General features: G+C 43.7%; 2 protein-coding genes across 3 annotated transcripts; one reads left to right on the top strand and one right to left on the bottom strand.

Annotated features, from left to right (window-relative positions):
- Positions 1-7261: 7261 nt before the first annotated feature.
- mfap5 (microfibril associated protein 5) lies at positions 7262-13905 on the top strand. 2 transcript variants are annotated; one of them, XM_080767656.1, is made up of 7 exons: positions 7262-7365; positions 8823-8905; positions 10388-10420; positions 10880-10915; positions 11253-11340; positions 12334-12407; positions 12856-13905. In XM_080767656.1, exons 2-7 carry the CDS (start codon positions 8863-8865, stop codon positions 12966-12968), a joined length of 387 nt encoding a protein of 128 aa, XP_080623782.1. In that variant the 5' UTR covers positions 7262-7365; positions 8823-8862; the 3' UTR covers positions 12969-13905. The 2 variants fall into 2 exon arrangements, with proteins under 2 accessions (XP_080623782.1, XP_080623781.1); XM_080767655.1 differs by having other exon boundaries at positions 7262-7370.
- A 1919-nt stretch (positions 13906-15824) lies between these two features.
- LOC308318015 (adaptin ear-binding coat-associated protein 1-like) lies at positions 15825-24288 on the bottom strand. Its single transcript, XM_080767369.1, has 7 exons — positions 24164-24288; positions 22069-22169; positions 19517-19621; positions 18883-18964; positions 18214-18325; positions 17188-17350; positions 15825-16594 (listed from the first exon to the last, which is right to left on the bottom strand). The coding sequence occupies exons 1-7, from the start codon at positions 24256-24258 to the stop codon at positions 16482-16484; spliced, it is 771 nt and encodes a 256-aa protein (XP_080623495.1). The 5' UTR covers positions 24259-24288; the 3' UTR covers positions 15825-16481.
- Between the last annotated feature and the right edge of the window lie 169 nt (positions 24289-24457).

Raw genomic sequence — 24457 nt, 5'->3', positions numbered from 1 at the left:
TAAGTGTATCTCTGCTCTGCCCTCTCTGTGTGTAGACGGTAAAGTAAATTGCCCCCAGCCTCGTTTCAGCTGTAGTTTCATTGCTACAGCAGGATTAGGAAAAGGCCATTGTTAGGAGCGGAACATTATGCTGCCATGCGCGCAAGTTGGCGCAACGTGCCATTTGATCCAGTTTATGAAGGCCGTGCATTTGGATTGAGCGAGTGCGTGTCCGTCGGAATAGCATGGCTGCTGCTGTGCGTGCGCTGCAGTAGTGCAGTGCAGTGCAGTGCAGTGCAGTGCAGTGCAGTGTAGTGCAGTGCAGTGCAGTGTGCAGTACAGAATACTTTAGAATGAAAGTGGAAAGGGGCAAGAAATAGCTCAGAAAAGCGACAGGCTGGGAGGGGACGAGGGAGTGTGTCGGGGTGAAGAGGAGGTCATGTGGAGAGAGCGTGCTGTTGGGGGCTGGCCGTGGTGGTAGGAAACGATCGTTGTAAAGATGCGTTATTGCCTTCCAGCCGATAAACAAGTCTAGAGATGATCATGTGTTTACAATCTGGCATGCCTATCTTCTCATTCTGCTTCAGCTGCATTCCTTCATTCCCTTCCTTCTCCCTCTGTCCGTTTTCAATCCCCTCTTAGTGCTCCTTGGCGGGACCGTCCTGCTCCTCTCTCCTGACGCCCCCCTCCCCCCCCACCTCCCGACGCCTTTAACCCCCTTGGTCCATATGTCAAGTTGTCATCAGCCTTACACGGCCGACCTTGTTAGGGCAACTCATCCGTCACTCACCCCTCCCCCTCCACCCCTCACCCTCCACCGGAGACTATGTTGTAGCCCCGGCGATATGCCAAGGGGTTGATGAGTGTTCCCCCTCTTGAACTGCAGTGTGCGTGCCGTGGCAGCTATACAGTCTTGTTGTCAGTGGCTCTGTGCGTGTGCGCGTGCGTGTGTGCGTGACAATATTTATATTGGTACGGTTCACAGATACTCAAGCAGCGTCAGGTTTCTTCCCCTCTCTGTGCAGCTATAACGGTCTCCTATGAAAAGATGCTTTTCAACACAAAGGTTGGCTGAGATCAAGCTCAAGAAATATGAGTTATGATCGTGATGATTGTTTCAGCCACTGCTGCACTTTGATGTGCATTATTGCATATAATTGCATAGTGGAAGGCTATGTTGTTTTACATTAATTTATTCATGTAGCGCATTACCAAAGTAGACTACGGTTAAGTAAAAAATGAAATAAGAAAGCAAAAATGTATAACAAAAATCACAGCGGTGCCTTTCATCATGATGAAAGGCACCGATCACATTCCATGCACACTACAAGCATTCCCTGCTTAAATGGACATACACACAAAGCTGTGCATAGGAGCGGCTGCACCGCTCAACAAGAACACATAATAATCAGTCTCAATGCAGTAGACCTAACCTTTTTTTTCAGTTATTCATACAATTATCTATAATGTTTTTTATACTGTTTTTTAATAATTTTAGTTTTAGTAAGTTTTTAGTTCAATGTTTGTTTTAAAAACGCAATTGACAATGAAGGGAAAATTTACGTCATATTGTCCCTCATTACGTCATATTGTCTCTTTATTGTTAATGGCATTTAAGAGTTAGACTTAAGAGTTAAGAGTTAGCGCCCCTCACTTCACACGGGTGTGATTTATTAAATCGTTTTTACAATAATATTTGAGTATTTGTCTTTTAGTCTGTAGTATTTTAGTCTGTCTTGTTGACAGAGGAGGTCATAGTGTGTATGATGGCATTTATTCCCGACTGGCATCACATTCTTCCCCTATGTCATTCTACTACTCTCCGTTCCATTCTATTCGCTGTCACTTATGCGGCACAAACGTTACGCGAAGCTCGACCAATCAGTTAGCCAGACGAGTCGGGTTGGCCAATCGGGATACTGGCAAAGCGGTAAGCCGTAAAGCTGACGGTTTGTGTTGGCCAACCAACAACCAATTTGAATTTGTTGGTCCTCACCAGACCCGATGATGAAGCACAGATTCATCATTTTTCAGCACTTGGAAACCGTTGGTCTGTCGGCACTGCACACCTCGGGGTCTATGACTCGGGCTGTCACGATTATCAAATTATACTTGACAGTTTAATTGTCATATAAGTAATTGCGATTAACGATTTAATTGTGTGGCTTTTAGGCCTTGTAAACAAAAGGTTGCAAGGGGTGTTTGTCAGAAAGTCAGATATGACAAAAAACTATAACTGGAAGGCCTGGAAGAGATTTATTACCATAATTGAATGTCCTAAATGACGTGTATGCCAATTAAGGAAGTCACTTACCCTTTCCACTGCAACGCCGTCGATGATGATAGGGGCGTGCTCCTTGACGTTGAGAGCGAGGTTGTTCCGACAGTGTCAGTGATGCGACGTCGTCCCTGTGGGTGTCGTCGTCATCGGCCATCCAGCCCATCACCGTTGTGTCGTCTGACTCGTCTCCATACTGGATGATGACATTGTGTGGCCACTCAGTCACGCGTGGACAGTGGACACCAGTAAGCCAGGAGGGGTAAGCTGTGGAGTTAAATATAGTTTTTTGAAAGAAATTAAAGATGAAAGAAAGAAATTGCTAAATTATGGTCAGGAATAGCAATTGTATTCAATCAGGAGAGGGAACTCGCACAGGATACAGATTAAAACAAGTGAAACTGTGACATAAAGAAATGAGCAGACAAAATTGGAACAGGAACTGTACAGAATTTAAGATGATAAATGAGTACGGTACTCTCTCCTCATTGGCTGAAACATTGCAACCCCCCTGAAAATGTATTTTCTGTTTATTAAAGAGGTTCAGAGACAGGGAGACTCCCGTTACTGAACATACTGAGCAAGGAGTATAGAATATAGTGCTTTAATCTTTCAACTAAATATCCACAAATGGTAATAAAAATGTAATAAAAAAATCTAATAACTGAAGTTAACAACATATACAGGCAACCATTTATTGCCTCACATTTTTGTTGCCTTGTCACATCACAAAGTGTGTGTCACTTCACTAAGTGCATGACAAGGCAACAAAAAAGTGAGGCACACAGGGATCAGAACCTACAAGGCAGTCCAAGCAGGCAAACACATTCAAGGGAGCAGGCAATAATCCAATAATCCAAAATCTAGCAACAAGGTCAAAACACGAAGCAGGCTAAAGAGCAAAATCTGGGACAGGAACCAGAACCACCGACCACACTAGGAACTTAAAGGCCTGGGGGCCAAAAACGGAAACACACGATAACATGAATGAGTCAAGCTGTTGAGTGAAGGAGCAACAGGTGAATAATGTGCTGATGAATGAAGTGGCAGGATGGCAACCATGCCACTCAACAGGTGTGTACTGTGTAGCCATGGGACTGCGTTGAGGTGGAAAGGCATGTTAGGAGTGGCTGGGGCAAAGAGACCCTGTCTGAGACAGACAGGAGTTGTATTTCCATTAGAGTTTCAAGACAGTTTATTGGCTCAGACAATTTTCAAATGCTTCCGACAAAAACTGGGATCAGTTTACAGGACATTTCAAATCTTGAATGATTTGGAAATATGGTAGCATCACACACTACACTAACCATACGTTTCTATTATAAGCTGCAAGAGTTTTAAATAATTGGGCATCGGAAACAACTCTATTGAGATAATCAGGCTTTCCAGAGCATTCCGCAAACGCAGAAACTCCACATGCTGTGGTCACATATGCAGAAGCAGTGGTAAACAACCGAGCCTGTTGTGGCAACGGACAGACGGTTCTGATATGTCTGGGAAGATGAAGACAAGCAACGTTATATACAGTCGTGTTCTTCATGCCACAACAAGCCTCAGCTGTCCAATGTACCCAGGTTGTTTGGACCGGTCGTTATATATCAAAAGTCTTCTCTCAATCACAACGGTGCTGTGTCATTAGTCCGACGGCGCATTGGTCCGACTCGCTGCATTACGAACCCTGTCCCTAACCCTATAACCACACGTGAAGCCACGTAGTTGGAGTTATAGAATGTCGGAATTATGGGCAGTCCCCAATCACAACACCATTTTACTTGTAGACTGTTCAGTCGTGCGAGACTCCCGCCTTGCTGTCCCACTCGGACGGTATTGAACATTGAGGCCGATTTGGCAAAAACATAATCCGCTGCACCCCTGGCCGTTCCGGCCTGGCGGAGATATTTTAATGTTTGTGGACATGTTCTTAAGTACATGTCCAGATCTTAGATAGATGACGGGGGCAAAATCTAGCAGAATTGTACCCCGCTTACCAGGGAGTAGAGCTATACCGACCTACTTGTCAATGTCATTCATGTATCTGATCTCGATTACCAGCTAGGTCAATGGCCTTGTGGTTAGGGTGTCCTTTGCTCAACCAGCATACCTCCAGTGTGGCAGTGTAGACTGTGTAAAATGTTATTGAGACAAATAGTGTTATTTTATAGAGAACGGGTATCTTCATTACCAGGTCAGTGGCCTTGTGGTTAGGGTGTCCTTTGCTCAACCAGCATACCTCCAGTGTGGCAGTGTAGACTATGTAAAATGTTATTTTGAGACAAATAGTGTTATTTTATAGAGAACGGTATATCTTCATTACCAGGTCAGTGGCCTTGTGGTTAGGGTGTCCTCTGCTCAACCAGCATACCTTCAGTGTGGCAGTGAGTGTAGGCTGTGTCAAATATTTCCGGACAAATATCTTATAGTATATCTCGATTACAAGCTTGCAGCCCTTGTGGTTACCTGAGACTGAGAGGTCAGGGACAGGGTGCGGGTCCCCAGTGCCATTTTGACTATCCTTGTACTTCATAGTTCAATAACAATCTTCACTAAAACAAAACTACAGACCTCTCAAAACAAACTGATGAGACGGCTGAGATGGGCTCATGATAGACGAAGACAGAGCGAGTACAGAAACTTGCAATATGGGTCTCGTCTTCAAAATACTCAGAGGATCAGTACCTGTCAAACTGCTACTCTAAGGTGAGAGACACCCATGGGCACAACGTCAGAGGGAGCTTCTCTGACCTAGCTCCACTTCCCCCTAGATTCGGCTCAAACATGGAGATCAACAAAAAAAATTATAATAAGGGTTTTAAAGCTACATAATGTAGGCTACTGTAGCCTACTACTACTACTACTACAACAACAACAACAAACAAAAGTGAAAATAGTAGATTACCCAGCAGTATAGTGCAAAAAAAGTGTGTCTGGACTCTGGACTATGAATCATTGGTGGTGATGACAGAATCACAGGAGGAAAATAGCCTTTTTGTTAGACAGTGGGAATGGCAACAAAAATGCACTGCTGTCCAAATGTATGAAAACCGCAGTCAACTTTTATTGAATGTGCATGTTCTTGAGAAAATGCAGGGTGCTGGTTGGCAGTTGCTGCCTGCTTGTGAAGTATAGTTGCTAGGGTTTTTGTCCAGCTTTTGCCTACACGAACATTAAATTCCCATTGACAACGAATGGACTATTTTACATGATGTCATGATGATGTACAATGATAAGAGCGCCCCTCACTTCACACGGGTGTGATTTTTGATGTGATGTGATTGTGAGGAAAAACTTTCTCCCTCTCTCTATCTCTCTCTCTCTCTCTCTCTCTGAGCTCATGAAAATATTAATGGTGTAATATTTTCAACACTAACACAGAATTGTGAAGTTCTATTTTCTTGCTTTTCTTTTCCTTTTCTTTTTTGTATTGTACAGATATTTGTGTTTGTCCTAAAAGAAAAATGGTAGAAAAACAACCAACATAGACATTTGGAGGAAAACAACAGAACAAAACCTGAATTAGATAACCAATGAGGGCCAATGAGAAGAAGGTTCGGCATTTGGCACAGACATCAAATTACAAGTGGGTTTTATAATAACTGAAATTTGTAGAATTGTAATTGAAAATCATGTTCCGGGTGTGTTCTTACTTCTTTTAAATTATATAACCATGTTTAATGCAATTTAATGTCAAATAAATACACCCTGTATTTATTTGTGACCCGCATCTAACCTACTGCCCCCTTGAAACCCTGAATGGCAACAAGGCCTTCTAAAGAAAATAGTGTGTTTTCGATGTGCATTATTCCATCTGCTGGTGAACATGAAGCATTGCAGTCATTGCATGCTGTGCTGTGCTGAGCAGTAAAATGTTTCCTTTGATTTACTAATCTCAGTCGTCTGCTTTGATCTTGTGGTCTCCATGTTGTTGTGGGGGAGTTGGTTTGTTTGTTTGTTTATATTTCACTTACAAAAAATGAATAAATGTTACACAAAGTCAATAATACATGTGAAGGAGAATGCCTAAAAAAAACCCGGGAACTTAAGAAGTGGCATTCTCCAAGAACATCTGTATACTAGTCACAGGACAAAAACTACATTAAATATTCAGATCTATTACAATTACAAAAAAATATACTTCCCTGACGATCTGCCAATTTAACCTGTTTTGTAACTTAGATTTTAATGTGATTTGTTCTGCTGTTGTCTTGTTGATTTGTCCATATATACTGTATATATATTTTTAGTGATTTTAGAACCTTCTTGAATTGAAGATAAGACAACTCCCACAGATGTAAAGGCAGAGAATTCCATATTTTAGAGCCACTCGAGCCTATATTAAACTGAGTTTGTGACGTATGGGGCCTTTTGAGAGTTGAGTGATAGCCATCAAGATGGCCATCTTCTTCCATGTCTATATTAAGACCAAATATGTGGGGTGGATTTGTCATGCAGCAATAATATATATACACATGATTTGTACGATTATACGTTTTTCATGAAGCACAATGTTTTGTGCAGCCGAACAGAACACAGCACAACTGTTTCACCGAGAGAAAAAGTCACTTTGATGAGCGGTGCGGTGCCTTTCCAAAACAACCAGGGGTAATCTGTGTGTGCGGTAATCAGACACTGTGCACAGATGCTTATTAAAATGGCTGGTCAAGTTTTTATGTAATTTAACCAGGTGGTCCCATTAAGATTAAAGAGACTTGGCCAACACCAGAGAGACATCAAAGTCACTGAAAAATACACAGTTTATGCTTCATGTGACTGCAAACGGCGGGTGTGGGAATCGGAGAGGGAGAGGGGGGGGGAGGGAGAGAGAGATGGAGAGAGAGAGAGAGAGAGAGAGAGAGAGAGAGAGAGAGAGAGAGAAAAAAACTTAACATAACTTAACAGATTTTTGCTGCTCCCTAAATTTCTCCCAGACTCATGGGAGGAGAGCAAAATAATATGATGTCAAGGAGGACAGGAGTAGGAGGAGGACATGGAGGGAGGGGAGAGGGGGGGGGGGGGTTGGAGGAGAGAAGACAAGAAAGGAAAGGAAAGGAGAGGAAAGGAGAGAAGAGAAGATTCATAAAACCATAGAGGATTTTGTACGACAGCAAAAGGTTGTGTGAGTATGAAATGATTATACTTATTTTCTTTTTTGTTCACATATCACACACACAGAATCGCAGGACTGAACATCTGCAATTGGAAAAAGATCATCGACTTATATAAAACACATTGATGAGGGAGTAGCTTTCACTGAGGTGTGATGAACATATCATGAGCTGCGGCGCGTTGGTGGATTACATTTTGTTTGTGTTTTCCGGATCTATGTCTTTTGGCTTGTGAAATGTGAAGGTGGGAATGTGGATGTTATGATGTGAAAGTCTGGAGTGATGCGATATGCAATGGCATGCGTACAGTAACAATAGAGAGTGAAAAACATGTCAATCTGGCACTCAGATCAAACCATGCCTGGTACCACGCAGGCCACACCCGCCAATTCAACATTTCTTCAGAAGAACCATGACCGGCCGTCATCAAGGACAGGAGATATGGTCGTAAATTATGACCAGTCTGTATGGGCCAGTAACTATTAGGAAAACGATTTATTAAAAAAAATAAAGAGAGAAAAACTGGAAAGTGTATGGACGGAGGGGTGGTGGCAGTGGGCTGTTACAACAGGGTACAAAAAATAACACATTCTTTTGAGAGAAGTCACGCCTTGGACGCCAAAGTTACATTGACACATCACAAGAGGAATGATGCAGGGAGGGAGGGACGGAGAGAGGGGGAGAGAGAGGAATGGACGTACAGGGGAAAGTTTTAAGACTTTGTTTTGTTCATTATTACACAATATTCCTCAATATGTTTACAGTCTGAGACGAACATAAATCAAGACGATAGAGTAACCTAAAGCTATAGCTTATTTTAGTTTAGTTGAAATTCAAGTGCAAAGGTAAAGTGAAAGAAAGAAAGATCTGTCTGTGTTCATTAAGTAGCCTTGATGTTGAACTTGTGAGCATATTGTCCTGTTCCCCCATAACAAATGTCCAACTTCAATTTGAGCCTCAAGGTGAACTCAAAACAAAAACACACGCAGTTGTTGGATAACAGAAACGTAAACCCCCAGGGCTCTATAATTCGTCTTGTCCATTTCCATTTCCCCATCAATACCAAATATCTTCCCCCCCAAAAAAAACACGTAGCTCAGAGCTGGTAGATTGACTATTTTCGCTGAATGTTCACCTATATTGGCCGATTGTTCACCAAATCGCCTATTGCAAGCCAACATACCCAGAGTATGGACGCTAGGAGGGTTCATGTGATTAAGGAAGCATTCAAAACAAAGTCTACATTTACTCTTTAAGTGTTTTCATGTCAGCGGACTCGCTCTGGGTGAGGGGAAACATCCCGGTCACCCAGAACTGTGAGGAACACTTGGCTCACATTCACACGCACTGTGTCAAAAGGAAATGTAAACAGTATTTAAAAAAATATGGAGACAGGATATTGAACAGTTCCTCTGTGTGAAATCATACCAATTTGGGTTTCTTCTCCGGTTTTCCCTCTCCAGCTCATAAAAACTCGACCCCGTCTACAAGTCAGCGGAGGATATGGGCACCTTTCCAGTGGTCCTGCTTCTCTGCGGTCTCCACGGTAACCCTGCCAAACAGAGAACACAAATCATCCCGTTTAATTGATTCTAGGTCCCATAGACCGGAGGGTCACTGGCTAGTTGGTTGTCAGGCAACCACTGCTATGCTGGTAAATGGCAAATATGATAGAAGAGTAACAGAATGACGTTGGTAAATATATTATTCACACTTTCCGAGGAGACAAACAATTTACAATTTAGGCATTCAGCAGACACTCTTAATCCAGACTAATTTACAGTAAGCAAGAACACACGGTAATACTACAAATACATAGAAATAGGTTTGGATCAGACTTTTAAGATATGGGGGTGGTTTGTATGGTTGCTTTGTAGGCCAACATCAGTGTTTTGCACTCTGTGCAGGCAGTAACAAACAAAACAAAACACAAACATTCTGTACCGTTTGATTTAGGTTAGCCCTGGAGGCACAAACTGTTAGAAACAGTTTGACTTTGACACTTAACTCACCGTTTAACTGCAATCCAACATCCAAATCTTGGTTTGTGGAGCTAGCCTAAATCTTTCCACACACTAACAGATTTCCCAGGAAGTGCAGTTCAGTTCTGCAGAATTAGAGTTTCATACTGGCATCAAAGCGAAGACTGGCCAATCACAGCGCATCCTTGCTTGCAGAGACTCTTGGGTAATGAAGTCAAAGATGTTGGAACTTGGCTGCCATGTTATTTGTGTCCAAAGTGGCCACTGATAGGCCAAACTAAAATGAGACATATTGTAAAGCTGTGTTTGCCATCTTTATTTGACATTCAACGTTGTGTGTTCTCCTCAGACCCCAGACAAACAGATATCTGTGGCTTTTCGGTTCTCAGAAACTGTTGGTGTATCTGAATTGCCATATTCGATACTGTACACCTCAGGGTCATATGAGAAACAGTTTGACCACAGAGTTACAAACACACACACACACACACACACGCACACACGCACACACGCACGCACGCACGCACGCACGCACACACACACACACACACACACACACACACACACACACACACACACACACACACACACAGATTTGGTGAATTATAGTTGGAAACCAATTAATGGCTTCCTTGAAATGTTGAAAACAAAACAAAACAAAAAACAGACTAGATGCCCAACAGCAACCCCAACTAACCTATACAGTAGTACAGGTTATATTCATACTACTAGGCATATTCATACTCCAGTTTTAGGTGATAAGGTGACCACTGAAAACTACTGTACAACATGACGTCACGCCGCGGTGATAAGTGAGTCACCTTGAGGTCACCTTATCACCTACAACTGGAGTATGAATAGGCCTTAAGACTAAAGTAATCAATGGGCACATGCCAGATCACATATACATCATGAACAGAGACCCTTTGGCCCGTAGACCGGCAATCCCTCCCATCCCTAGACTGGAGTATATTTGAGTTACATGTGTGTGGGTTTTTTAACACTTTTGAAACAGACCTCCATTGATGTGGTTCTCTCTCCTACAGGTCTCACAGCTGTGGTCCAAGCGCAGGAGACCGGTATGGTAACACCGCCCTTAAATCAAGACAATAATGTTGACTTGCATGACACAAAAAAATCGTGTTTATTTTTGTTTATTTTAACCTCATTTTATATTTAGGAAAATTAGCCAATCTATAAGTTCACAACATGCTGCATTGTTATGTGTTTTGAGCTTGTAGGTCAAGTATCTTCTGAAATATCTGAAAGATTTTGAACATTTCCGCGTAGAACCTTCCCAAAATAGGGATGAGAGGGGGAAAGTGGTTAATACTACTATACAATTTATTACTTGACCATTTGGAAATTTGTGTGTGTGTGTGTGTGTGTGTGTGTGTGTGTGTGTGTGTGTGTGTGTGTGTGTGTGTGTGTGTGTGTGTGTATATATTTTTTTTATGTACTGTAATTCTCTAGTTTTGTGGTACAGACTCAGACACTGATGTGTTTCCAAGCTGAACTGGTGTTTTCTCCGTCTGTAGATGATGCTGTGGTATCTACCAATGAACCACCAAACAGTGAGTGGCTGAACTTGTGGGGGGGGGGGGGGGGGGGTCTCAAGTCTTTTCATCAATCATGCTTGCTTCTACGTTCCCCAGTGATTAGGGGGAACAATTACGCACAAAGTTATTTAAATGTACATCTATCTAGATTGCTTATATCTACACCATGACAACTGTTAGTATTAGTTGTAGATTGCAGTAGAGTAGATGGAGGGCCGTAGAAAATAGTGTGGGGAGCCATCGAGGTTTGACTTATTTTTCTCGCTGCATGTGTGCTGTAGCCAAATATCCTTCTGGGTACTTTTGTCATTGTCATTCAGTACTCCTGCTGTGTTGTTATGATCTCTACCAGACTGCAGGGAGGAGATGTATCCATGCACCAGGATGTACTCTATTCACCAGCCCATGAAGAGAATTATTGGTGGTCTCTGCCTCTACAGGTGATGTCTGTCTTCAGTGTCATGTCCTATGAAAAACACCTACACCTCCCCCTGTGACTCATCTATGCTGATGCTACTGAAGTGCCAATGGTCTATAGGTTGTTAACCTCACGTCACCAGACTTTAATAGGTTGTAGGTTGAGGCAACCACAGGCAAATTCAGACTATGTTCGCATAAAACAGGACAGGCCTGCCTTTTTATCGACTTTTATAGCGGCCCACCCGTGCTTTAATTCTTTCATTTCAGTTTATTCTTCTTAAGTCAAGGTCATGGCGAAGGTCCAAATTGAGGTTGCGCAAAGTTAATAACAGTGACGAGGTTTGCAGCACTTTTTGTCAGACAATGGGCTTATTCATTCAAGTCAAAAAAGAAGCCCAAAAGTCCCAAGCCATCATGATACATTACTGCAAGTGTTTAAACCCTCAGTTTATCCATAAGGCTTCCAGAGGGAGGAATCAAAAAAGAAAGTGTAAAAACAACATTAGATGTTCTAATGTCCACGCTTTAATTACAATGTGGGCGTCCATTTAGATAAATTGGGGTAGATAACAATGTTATTATGTTATCTACTCCGATGTATCTAAATGGAGCCCTCTCATTCATACAATAGCATAATAATAACACTTTGATTGTGTTACTAGTGTTAGGCCTTACCTGGCTGGGACAACTGAAAATAAACATAAAAAACCCTATTTCTTGCTAATTTAGATGAGCCCAAATTTGGATGTCAGTGGCCCAGGGGCCCATTATCTGATGGTCCCCCTATGAAAAATTATCAGGTGGATAAGTCATGATGATTGATTTTGGAGGTATGCCACTATATGCACTTTCTACTGTAGTTTGTACGTTCCAGCCATGTTTCAAGCTCAGTTTCCAGTTTGCAACAAAGACATAATTATAGTAGGTTTGCTTTGAGCTTCAAATGAAGCACTTACGTTTGTAGGTTTCTCTCTCGTGAGTTCATGTGATGTGTTTCCGCATTGTGCCCTCAGCCTCTCTCGTGTCTACGTCGTCAACAATGAGATCTGTACAAGGACAGTGTGCCAAGATGAGGAGTACCGCAGAGGTGAGCAAACCAATAAGACAAGATAAATGAACTACCGGTAAATGTCTATTAAAGCAGCACTGTGTAACTTTATTTGAATGCAATAGTTATATTGCATTAAGAAAATACAGTCAGTTGGGGTGGTTGTATTTTGTCTCCATGCTCTTCTATTGGGACATTTAGATCATGTCAAAGGTCATGCATCACCTAGACACAGGATCTGATGGGTCTTATAAATAAATACAAAAAGAAAAACACTTACGGTACAAATCTGATTTTAAAATGATAGATTTCATGCATTCTTTTTCTGTTTGGACTTGATCAAACCAATCCAGATATAAGCCAAAGATCTGATTTGGGCTGCCAGTCTGAACTGACATACCCAAAGTGTCATAAAGTACATAGTGTAAATGTGTGTGCAGTGCACAGAGAAACCTTGTCTTCCCTCCTCCACTCCGTTCCGTTCCAGCTGAGCTGTGCAGAGAGCGTTCAGGATGGCCCAAGCGCCTCCAGAGGTCAACCCATAAGAAACGCTGCCGCAATCTCCGTAGCAACCCCAAACCCTGGGCAAACAAGGCCTGATGGGGCCAAGATGGCGGAGTTGAGGCGGGCGGTCAGCGATGGAGCAGGAGTCCCTTGGAGACGTGACCCCGTGACCCCGGGGCGTCGTCATAAAAACAGCCCATAACACCATAAATCCACTGCTCAGCACCTGGTGCTCATGCACATACACACACACACACACACACACACACACAAACATACCGGTATCCATACTTTGCATGCACACTCACACATGCATATGCAATGCATGTTCACATACACATGCACATGCACACTAACAAATACACGTGCATGCGCGTGCAAGCACATGTATGCAGTCACACACTCACACACGCTCCCTCTCCAGAGTTGTGAGTCATACAGCATCTCTCAGATCTTGCATTAGTCTGTTCTTCTCTCTGTGTGTCTGCGAGCGTCGAGGGTGTGATCAGCCTTTGCTCAGAGTGACTTAGTAGGACACAGATCATATCTTTCATAGTTTACGATCCATTAAGTGTTCTGTAGGAATCAACCCATAGCCTCTCTGATGCGTCACCTCGCTAGCTATGTTTCCATGTAAGTGTTTTTGGGTGGAATCATGTGAATGGTGAAGCACAGCATTGTAAAAGCCAAAAGGAAACGGCAAATTGTTACGTTAAAATGAAGTTATTATGCTCTGTAAAAGTCATTACGCGATTAACAGCGAGGGCAGGACATCTGTACTTCCATGACTTGCGTGTAGAAACAATTCTGCTCACATTTGGCCCCATGGTAATCTATACTTTAAAGATTCAAAGACTTTCCAATTTTATACATTTGGTGGTCATGACAGATATATAATGGAAGCCACCCACCGCTGTATTACAGTACTGAGTACTATGTATGATCTGTAAAACACTTGTTGACAATGCAATTATTACAAGTATCACTATGTGCACTTTGCATATCTAATAAAAACCTGTTTTGTTATAATCAATTGTTCATCATATCCACACTCATTCCTCGATGGAGAAAGAAAACAGCCACCACACTTCACTGGTTGCTATATAGGAGACGTCTGTTTATATTATTTATCGTTAGATTTTAATTTACATATACATTTACATACACATATACAGTGTAATTAACAAGTAACACCAATGGGGACATAACATAATTATGTGGTTCTACAGCAAACCAACATTGACCGACATGAGTTAACCACTTAAGATCTATATTATAGTTATCTTAGTCGTACGGCGGCGGTGCATGAAAACCGGCGATCTGCAGGGTCACAACGAACGCGTCACGATACGAGGCGTTGTGACCTTATAGATCTGACATTTATTTTCGAACGTTTTGCTTATGACATGCCCAAAATATGGACGCCGGGTTGAATGTGGTCAACTCCTCCACACGCACACACACACTGGGGCCACCTGGGCCCAGTCCACATACTGTATACTGTACATCAATCAAACATCTGTCAGGTCTCGTGTGAAGTACTGTATGACTCGTTCCCTTTACTGTATCAACTCGTAAACACCATAAAAGAGTTGAAACTCTGCATCTCATCTTGTTATGAGCCAGAACAACAAAGGCTACTGTAAATCTTAAAAGATACGTAGTTTGAACTAGCTCACGGGTATAAGCCTCTACTAGTAGTATGTACCGTGTAGTGCAACCCGGCCGAAAGGGCAGAGAGGTGGTGAACTCGACCCCTGGGGCACAAGAGATGTGAGGGAGGGAGAGGGGTTGTTGAACTGAGGTTACTCACTGAGTCACAGCAGGCATCAACAAACCCCTCTGAGCAGGACATGACATAACGTGAACTAAATCGTCCCTCTGTTTGGTTAGAGGCTGAGATGAAGGACTTTCTCTCTCTCTCTCTCTCTCACTCGCTGACTCTGGCTGCTCTTAAAGACCTCATCAAGGTCAACACGTAATTATACAAACGATGAGCCTTTGTGAGCTTTTGGTAGCGGACTAGCGGTACAGGCTTTATTGCCATGACAGACAACTCAAATCTCAAATGCCTATTTGTCTCTCTCCCCCTGTATTCCTCCATGCTGTCAGTCAGATTAGGTTGTGACTAAAAACAGTGTCACGGTGACCAGTTCCTTTGACCCAGGGCTAGGAATAAAATATCTATCTTCACAACTGCCTTTTCAACTATCACATCATTCTGCAGATCTGCACCAGGATGGGGGCTGCAGTTCCAGATGATAACACTAGAGTGTGCCAGATAGCACTAATATCTAGCCGGGCTAACATACAGTAGGCGACCATAGTGAGAGGATGGATTTGAGTGGCTGCAACCTTCACCTAAAGGCTAAAGCATATTCATATAATAAGTTTTGCCATTAGAAATGTGTAACCACCTAGACAGGCAGACTGGCATCGCCGGTCAGTGCATATATAATTAGATTTGGAGGAAAATGAGCTACGACACACACCCGTGCGCACACACACACACACACACACACACACACACACACACACACACACACACACACACACACACACACACCAAGGACAATAAATCTACTGACACTATATACATAATACAATAAATATTCTCTGTACATAAATTAATTCATATGATTATTATTATTAGTTTCATTATATGTCCCCAAGGGATCATCTTTTTACGATTAGCCCTCAGTCTTCACCCTCTCAGTGATCTGGTTGTTAGGAAATCAAATGTAAAAAAACAGGGATGTGGGTGGGGCGGGGGGGGCACCCGGGCAAGGCGTGAATGAAAAAGATGGAATGGGGGGAAAGTGGAGAAATGGAAGCTTGTGCGACGGAGAGAAGGAGGTAGTAGATGGACGGATGGAAAAAGGTGTAGAGAGAGAGAGAGAGAGAGAGAGAGAGAGAGAGAGAGAGAGAGAGAGAGAGAGAGAGAGAGAGAGAGAGAGGAGAGCGGTGTGGATGGAGTGTGCCAAGGTGCGGCGGAGGGTATGACCTATGGTTTTCCTGGAGGAAATGTCTCCATAATTACCAGCATGTCTAGTTATGGAAACTAAAATACGTGATATGCAATTATAAATGGCTGAAGGTGTCACCTCCCTGCCACACACACGTCCATTAAGAAAAGTATAACATTTAGGGGCAGTGGTTCTCAACCTGTGGGCCGGGACCCCCAGGGGGGGGGGGGGGGGGCAAGTGAGCTTGTAGATCAGCTATTTTCAAAATATCTAACTGAGTCAAACTAAATTAAATGCCTCAACTCCTACATTCCAAGTGCTTCTCAGGGTGGCACTGGCTGAAAAGGTTGAGAACCACTGATTTAGGGGACGTGGTGCACGAGGCAGGGATGGGAGTGGACTGTGCAGTCCAGTGGAATGTGGCGCAAAGGTGTTGTTCGGGAGAAAGGCGTTGTGGGAGTCTGAAGAACAGAACTGCACAGAAAGAAAACTGGTTTTTAGATGATTCTGGAAGAGACGTATATACCTACTGGGTGGTGGGTACCCACAATTGGAATGATAATTTTTAAAAAGCACTAAATCAATTCATAGAAAAGACAAGAGAGGTGAGGAAAACGAAAAGAGAATCTCCCGTCATCTTCTTTCACTGTTCGGTCGCTGAATCAAAGTCTCCCCACAGGTCAGAGCTGGCTGTGGGCTTGAAGCTGTTCGGAGCCACTGAGGTAGAGTTACTAGCGTCCAGATCTAGCAAGCAACCTTAGAAACAACACAGAACAAAATAGAATAGAATGTAATAGAGCTCCGAAGTCCTAACGCCTAAGTCCTCATCCCCTCGATTCCCCTGGTTCACGGAAGTATAAGCATAAGTATATAAGCATTGTGGTCCAAAAATAAAGAAGCTGTCTCTGCGTTATTGTCAGGGAGGTGTCTCTGTATTGTTTGCGACTCAGATATGATACAGTCTGTTTCTAGCGAAAATGTAACTAATTCAGTAGCAGTAACAATAGCGTTTTCCCTCAGTCAGTTGATTCTTCATATCCATATGAGTGAAACGGCCGGGATTAAATGTTTATTTTTCAAACACAGTTCTTATATGAGGCGATCTAAAAAAAACCCTATGGGGATTACAATGCAAATAAAAAAGTACATGAACCCGTGGATTTGCGCCCTCAAACGATATTGACGTCAGACTTCGGTGCTATACGATACATTATATACTGTACAAGCAGCAGAAAATAGAGAAATGTATATAACTCAATAACTCAGATACAGATAGATTGGGTATTAGAGATTATTATGGCAGACATAATTTGTGTATTATGAAAAGGGTCTTTGTTCAAATGTTGTACCTGTGTCAGACTCAGTTCCTTCTGGAGACGGCTCTGTGTTGTTATTATCGGTCGTTGTGGAAGCTGGCGGCGGGGCGACGAGTCCTCCCTTGCAGGGAGGAGGAGGGAGGAGCCCGAAGCCCCCTGAGCTCTGAGGGCGGGCTTTGGGCTTCTTTCTTTCTTGCTAGAGGGGTAATAGAATTGGAGTGTGTGTGTGTGTGTGTGTGTGTGTGTGTGTGTGTGTGTGTGTGTGTGTGTGTGTGTGTGTGTGTGTGTGTGTGTGTGTGTGTGTGTGTGTGTGAGAGCACGTGCGTGTGTGCGCGTGCGTGCGGGGAAAAAACAGATACATCTACAGTAAACTTCAAGAATATCAATAAATGGTGGACCAATCACAGCTCATGCCACTACATGGTAAGAGCTTGACATGCCAAGGACGACTTTGATTTTGACGGTGATGTTCACGGCTCATAATGCTGCCTTGCGGTTACAATATTAACGTTTCAGGTGACTTATAAAAAAATATCACGGCTAAAGTTAGCCTAACGGTTCAGGGGTTGTGAATTTGGGGTCTTCAAAATAAAACGTCCGGCTGAAAAGACGTGGCAGAAGCTAAACGCAGCGAGAATCAATTCTGTCAGTAAATGAGTTAATAACCAACCAACCAACCACATCACAGCAGCTGTTTATACCAGGTTCAGAATACATAACATAGCAATTCAATGTCTCTCTCTCTCTACACTGTCATGTCTAAATAAAGAAAAACTGTCAAGTTTTCAACTGTCAGGAAATCTGCTTAAAAAGGCAATGGAAACTAGGCATTCTGTGTGTAGTTGAAACACAGGGCCATCTTTCAGCCATCTGCCATTTGTTTTGGCATTTTTAGCACTCTCTTTTGGAATATTTGCAGACAAAAACAAAACAAAACATGCAAGCGTAATCGTTTCGCACTAGCACTTTGCTAGGCTCAACTAATAATTCTAATAATGTCAGGCATCAGACAAGCACTATTAGACAGACCATGAAACAATTTAGTATATTAATTGTTACCCCAATATTGAGAGTGATGGTCTGTCCCGCTTTAAAGCCCAGGTCCAGTTTAGGGGAAGTGTCTGGGGGTAAAAGAGCCTGTTTACTGAACTCATCGTCCTGCTTCACCCACCTAGCAGAGAGAAAGAAGGTTCATAGAGAGACAAAGAAAGAAGTGCAGAGTGAATCAAATGACAATGAACAATTATAATCAACTGCGATATTCCATTGGGGCACCTTGCTGGCTCATCCAGTTAGTGTGCTGACCAATTAATTAATCAGGTTCAGGTTCAAAGCCTTCCACTTTGGGGGTGCCCGCTGGCCTAGTATACAGTCCAGGCACATGCCACATACAGTAGGCTCTGGCCTGACAGCGCCTTCCAATCCTATTCATATGACGACCTTTGTCTCTCCCTGTCTCTCTCCCTCTCTTCACTTCTAACTATCAATAAAGGCAGAAAAGCTTAAAACTAATCTAAAAATAATAATAATAATAATAATTAAATCCACCTTTTCTATTCCTGTTCCTGACACTTACATCTGGTCACTTACAGAGTCGTGACCCATGGAGTCTTTACTATTAGCTGTTTGCACAGACATGTGGGTAATCCAGGTGGGTGATCATTATGGCATATTATTGCATCAGTTATGTTTTATAATGGTCTATGATGGAGAAGCTACTGCACGTACTTGAAGTGGTCCTGAAGTGCAACGTTGAAGTCAAAGGAATCTCCTCTGTCTCCAAAGCCAATGCCTATGAATGCACTGCGGCCTGACACGCACACACACACACACACACACACACACGTCACACACACACACACACACACACACACACACACACACACACACACACACACACACACACACACACACACACACACACACACACACACACACACAGGAGAAGATGTTTGCTGAATTACAAACAAAATCCTCTTAATAGCAGGTTTTAAGAACATTTGTAGTCTAGTTACCTCTACCTCATATCAAGAGGCACTAGCTTGTTTAGTTCGATTTTTTAAATACAAAATACACATACTTCTGCGGTTCATGGCTACTGCCTACTCCTATTTAGTTCTGTACAAAGGGAGTCTAGTACCATTGGCCGGTCTGGTGCATCACAGGAGAAGGACACTTAATGCAGAAGGAGGAGAGGACACTGGAGCAGCACGGACATTTTAAGCCTTTTATTAGGTGCTAGTATAGAAAACGTTTCGACCTATGCTGTCTTCATCAGAGTCATGACTCTGTCCTCTCCTCCTTTTGTACAGTTCTGTCTTCTTGACAGTTGTCTGACTGCTTAGCAACAAACTCCACCCACCATTCTCATCCTGGATGCGGAGCACAAAGTAGCGACTGGAGTCGCTGACGGTTTCCACGGCGATGCCGGGGTATTCGTCCACTGGAGCCTGGGCGAAGAGCTCCCCTGTGGGAGAGAAGGACAACCATCGTACTCAACCCCCGAGTACTTGAGTCACAGCATTGATCCAACGCCTATAATTCCTCTGCTGGGAATGGCAACTTAGTTTCAACTGGATAAAGTGCCCCTCGTGCCCCTCACTTAAATTCATGATACTTTATTGTATTTGACCTTATAGCTTCTTATAGTTAATATACAATGAATATAGCATAGCCACTCCCCAATTCTGGCACTAATAATAATTATTAATTGTATCTTTTTCCAGGCGCATACCATAGGCGCATGCCTGACAGGGTGTCGTGGGTTCGAATCCCGATCTCGATCCCCCCTTTGCTGCATGTCACTCCCAGTCTCTGTCTCCCTGTTTACGGTCTCTCTCCACTGTATCCTATCAATAAAGGCAGAAGCCCAAAGAATATCTTAAAATAAAAACATATATATATATTTTCACCTACAGCTCCACTTTTGAGAGCGCAGGCCTCTAAGGATGGTAATGTTGCTCATTTCAAACCTCTTGGGGCCAGTGTGGTGTAGCTAGCTAGGCTTTTGGAATCTTAATGTTGTTTTTCTTGAACGTGTGCATTCGGCCTGCAGGTAGTTGTGTCCAAAATGTCGGCTACGTTTGAGTATTTTAAAGGTGTACTGAGTAGCATTCCGCCGCTTGTTGCCTATAAAAACAACTTGCAAAGAGCTGTGTTTACAAGTGACATCATTCCCATAACCCAAAGGAATGACCACATGTTTCCAAATGACATCTTTGCTATAACCCAGAGGGACATACAGTATCGGCTGTTTAGATCCCATAACCCAGAGGGACATACAGTATCGGCTGTTTAGATCCCATAACCCAGAGGGACATACAGTATCGGCTGTTTAGATCCCATAACCCAGAGGGACATACAGTATCGGCCGTTTAGATCCCATAACCCAGAGGGACATACAGTATGGCTGTTTAGATCCCATAACCCAGAGGGACATACAGTATCGGCTGTTTAGATCCCATAACCCAGAGGGACATATCGGCTGTTTAGATCCCATAACCCAGAGGGACATATCGGCTGTTTAGATCCCATAACCCAGAGGGACATACAGTATCGGCTGTTTAGATCCCATAACCCAGAGGGACATACAGTATCGGCCGTTTAGATCCCATAACCCAGAGGGACATACAGTATCGGCTGTTTAGATCCCATAACCCAGAGGGACATACAGTATCGGCCGTTTAGATCCCATAACCCAGAGGGACATACAGTATCGGCTGTTTAGATCCCATAACCCAGAGGGACATATCGGCTGTTTAGATCCCATAACCCAGAGGGACATACAGTATCGGCTGTTTAGATCCCATAACCCAGAGGGACATATCGGCTGTTTAGATCCCATAACCCAGAGGGACATACAGTATCGGCTGTTTAGATCCCATAACCCAGAGGGACATACAGTATCGGCTGTTTAGATCCCATAACCCAGAGGGACATACAGTATCGGCTGTTTAGATCCCATAACCCAGAGGGACATACAGTATCGGCTGTTTAGATCCCATAACCCAGAGGGACATACAGTATCGGCCGTTTAGATCCCATAACCCAGAGGGACATACAGTATGGCTGTTTAGATCCCATAACCCAGAGGGACATACAGTATCGGCTGTTTAGATCCCATAACCCAGAGGGACATATCGGCTGTTTAGATCCCATAACCCAGAGGGACATATCGGCTGTTTAGATCCCATAACCCAGAGGGACATACAGTATCGGCTGTTTAGATCCCATAACCCAGAGGGACATACAGTATCGGCCGTTTAGATCCCATAACCCAGAGGGACATACAGTATCGGCTGTTTAGATCCCATAACCCAGAGGGACATATCGGCTGTTTAGATCCCATAACCCAGAGGGACATACAGTATCGGCTGTTTAGATCCCATAACCCAGAGGGACATATCGGCTGTTTAGATCCCATAACCCAGAGGGACATACAGTATCGGCTGTTTAGATCCCATAACCCAGAGGGACATATCGGCTGTTTAGATCCCATAACCCAGAGGGACATACAGTATCGGCTGTTTAGATCCCATAACCCAGAGGGACATATCGGCTGTTTAGATCCCATAACCCAGAGGGACATACAGTATCGGGAGGGGAGGAGTAGGACGAAGGCTCTACGTACGGCCTCCCGGTTGGGGCTCCTCACTGGCAGGCGAGCCCGTGGGATACAACAGCAGTGACAACACAGGGGGGGTGTTTGGGGTCTGGGGAGGAATGAATTCGCTTAAAACTGAATTGGGGAGTAAAATGGGGTAAAAAATAATTGGCTACTACATTTATGAAAAAAGATAAAAACCATGGCATGCAGCCAGGTCTCCTTTAAAAAAAAGTGACATTGAATACAGCGATGAATCATCATGATACTCATATCATATCATATCACATCTCTCTCTCTCTCTCTCTCACCGGAAATCTTGTCCTCCAGCTTCACGTAAGCCACTTTGCCACGGGCTGTGACACGCATGCGTCCTGTCCAATCAGGAGTGTCCAGCTTCCAGTCAGCTGCCCTGTGAGAGACAAAGCCAATGAGAGATGTAGATAGCAGCACGCTGTCGCTGGAGCAGAGTCATATAGGAAGGAACCGCAATAAGCAAGAGACATGAGAGAAGACAAGAACCCTGCATAGGTCCCTAAACTAAGCTGAAGGACCAGCAGAGAACCTAGTCTAAAGAACCATACAGGGGCTGAAGATGATCTTTGTAGCAGTGCTGTATTCAATACAGCACTGCTGCTGTACAAAGATCATCTTCAGCATACAATACAGTGTATTGTATACTAGCACCTCAACCACCCCAAAGACCCACTGTAGAACCAATAGCACCTCAACCACCCCAAAGACCCACTGTAGAACCAATAGCACCTCAACCACCCCAAAGACCCACTGTAGAACCAATAGCACCTCAACCACCCCAAAGACCCACTGTAGAACCAATAGCACCTCAACCACCCCCAAAGAACCACTGTACTGAAGACACATTTCTTGTGACTCATGAGGAAGATCAAAAGATCCGAAACATCAGTCATTTCTTGTACTACAGTAGCACCTGAATAAAAAAAGGCTTAAACTGTCCCACTGTTATGTGTAATGTATAATGGTCTATATTCATGGGTCTATAACAGCATTTCCCAACTTCCAAAGGATTACTGTTACCGCAAGCCTTAGCCGAGGGTATTGCAAGTGGGCCCCAAATAATTGCCGATGATCATTGAGGGGAGAAAAACATGATACTGTAGTTTGTGTGTAAAAACCGCAAATACTTTTTCAATTTTCAAATGGGCCCTGATTGAGAATATGTTGGGAACCACTGGTCTATAACATTTGAAAATGGTAGTTAGCTATAGAGACACCATCTGTGTTATACTAACTACTAGGCTAATTGTTTTAAAATGTCTGTTGATATTAGAGTGGTGCATGGTGGCTGGTGGTCCTGTGGATGTGGATTAGGGTCACAAATATGTCCTAATAAATAGTCTACATAATTCATTTCTAATGTGTGTGTGTGTGTGTGTGTGTGTGTGAGAGAGAGAGAGAGAGAGAGAGAGAGAGAGAGAGAGAGAGAGAGAGAGAGAGAGAGAGAGAGAGAGAGAGAGAGAGAGAGAGAGAGAGAGAGAGAGAGAGAGAGAGAGAGACGTGGCTCGATATATTGGACGAGCATGTCTCTGACCTAGGGGGCTGGAGATATGACGTCATCGTCGCCCTTACTACTAGTAGATCTATACTAGATCACGACACACACGCAGTGCGTGGTCGCTGGTTAAACAATCAATCATAATATAACATCTCACGTGTCACTAATCACAGACCTATGGCCGCTACTGTTTGGCTGTTTGGTCTTAACGGGCTCCAGTCGGGGTGTAGGATGCGATCACAAACGAACCACCCAAAACCTGCACCGTATGTAAACAAACAACATATCTTTGTACGGCCACTGAACCGCGTCTATGCCTCACGTTTTTTATTGGCTCTTTCTTAGGACCTATATAGGCTACATATTGTGCTGCTGGTTCGTATATGTGACGGTCTTTCTGACTCTGAGTATAAGTGATTCATACTTGAACCATCTCTGCCTGGCTAAAAGTCACGTTCGTGCGCCGTCAGCAGAATTTCTGCGTGTTGAGACTGGGAGTGCAGCGCAGGCTGACAGACATGCAGTGACACACAGACAGTGACAGGTTACAACACACAGCAGGACAGCAGGTGGATGGGTGGAGGGATGTAGCAGCCTATCGTCCACACATTTAACGTTAACCTTGACGCCCCGAGCTAGTCGTAAACACTGTGTTTATGTTTCCGTGACCTTCGACGCGCAATTACGCGCAACCACAACCGACATAAGTAACGGACACCGCGTCGCGTGAGGATGCAATGCATGATGGATGGCACCCTGGTGGGGTATAGCTCTAGTTGATGCTCACGGTCTCTGTCTACATCAGCGGCTGCTGTTTCTAAACGGGCCAGGATGTTGATGGCGATGGACGATGGTCATGGCCATGCACTCACCTGACACTCCGGTTCGACGCCCTCGGTGGGATCCGGTAAACACAGACATCGGGTTTCACACAGAGGATCGACTCGTACTCGCCCTCGGTCGCCATCTTGACTCGTTAATAATTCATTCGGTGTCTGTCCGTGAGAGCGGTGCCCGTGTGTGTGTGTGTGTGTGTGTGTGTGTGTGTGCGTTGAATCATGCGACGTGAGCGTAATAGACAGTGTAGATGCGCACCTGCGCACCCGTTATCTCCTGAAATAATATTGCAATTGTATAGGCGCCGGCGGCCGTGGGCCGCAGCCTAG

Source organism: Protomyctophum bolini (assembly GCF_963924005.1).
Source record: "Protomyctophum bolini genome assembly, chromosome: 7".
NCBI lineage: Eukaryota > Metazoa > Chordata > Actinopteri > Myctophiformes > Myctophidae > Protomyctophum > Protomyctophum bolini.
Note: the sequence above shows the minus strand (reverse complement) of the source record. Positions and strands in the feature narration are given on the sequence as shown.

Excerpts from the sequence above, each read along its gene's own strand:
- mfap5 (XM_080767656.1), top strand. The coding sequence starts at position 8,863 with ATGGGCACCTTTCCAGTGGTCCTGCTTCTCTGCGGTCTCCACG. Across the intron at positions 8,906-10,387 it reads GCTTCTCTGCGGTCTCCACG|GTCTCACAGCTGTGGTCCAA; the intron begins GTAACCCTGCCA and ends TCTCTCCTACAG. Across the intron at positions 11,341-12,333 it reads GGTGGTCTCTGCCTCTACAG|CCTCTCTCGTGTCTACGTCG; the intron begins GTGATGTCTGTC and ends TTGTGCCCTCAG.
- LOC308318015 (XM_080767369.1), bottom strand. The coding sequence starts at position 24,258 with ATGGCGACCGAGGGCGAGTACGAGTCGATCCTCTGTGTGAAACCCGAT. Across the intron at positions 22,170-24,163 it reads GCGTCGAACCGGAGTGTCAG|GGCAGCTGACTGGAAGCTGG; the intron begins GTGAGTGCATGG and ends TGTCTCTCACAG. Across the intron at positions 18,326-18,882 it reads GCACTTCAGGACCACTTCAA|GTGGGTGAAGCAGGACGATG; the intron begins GTACGTGCAGTA and ends TCTCTCTGCTAG.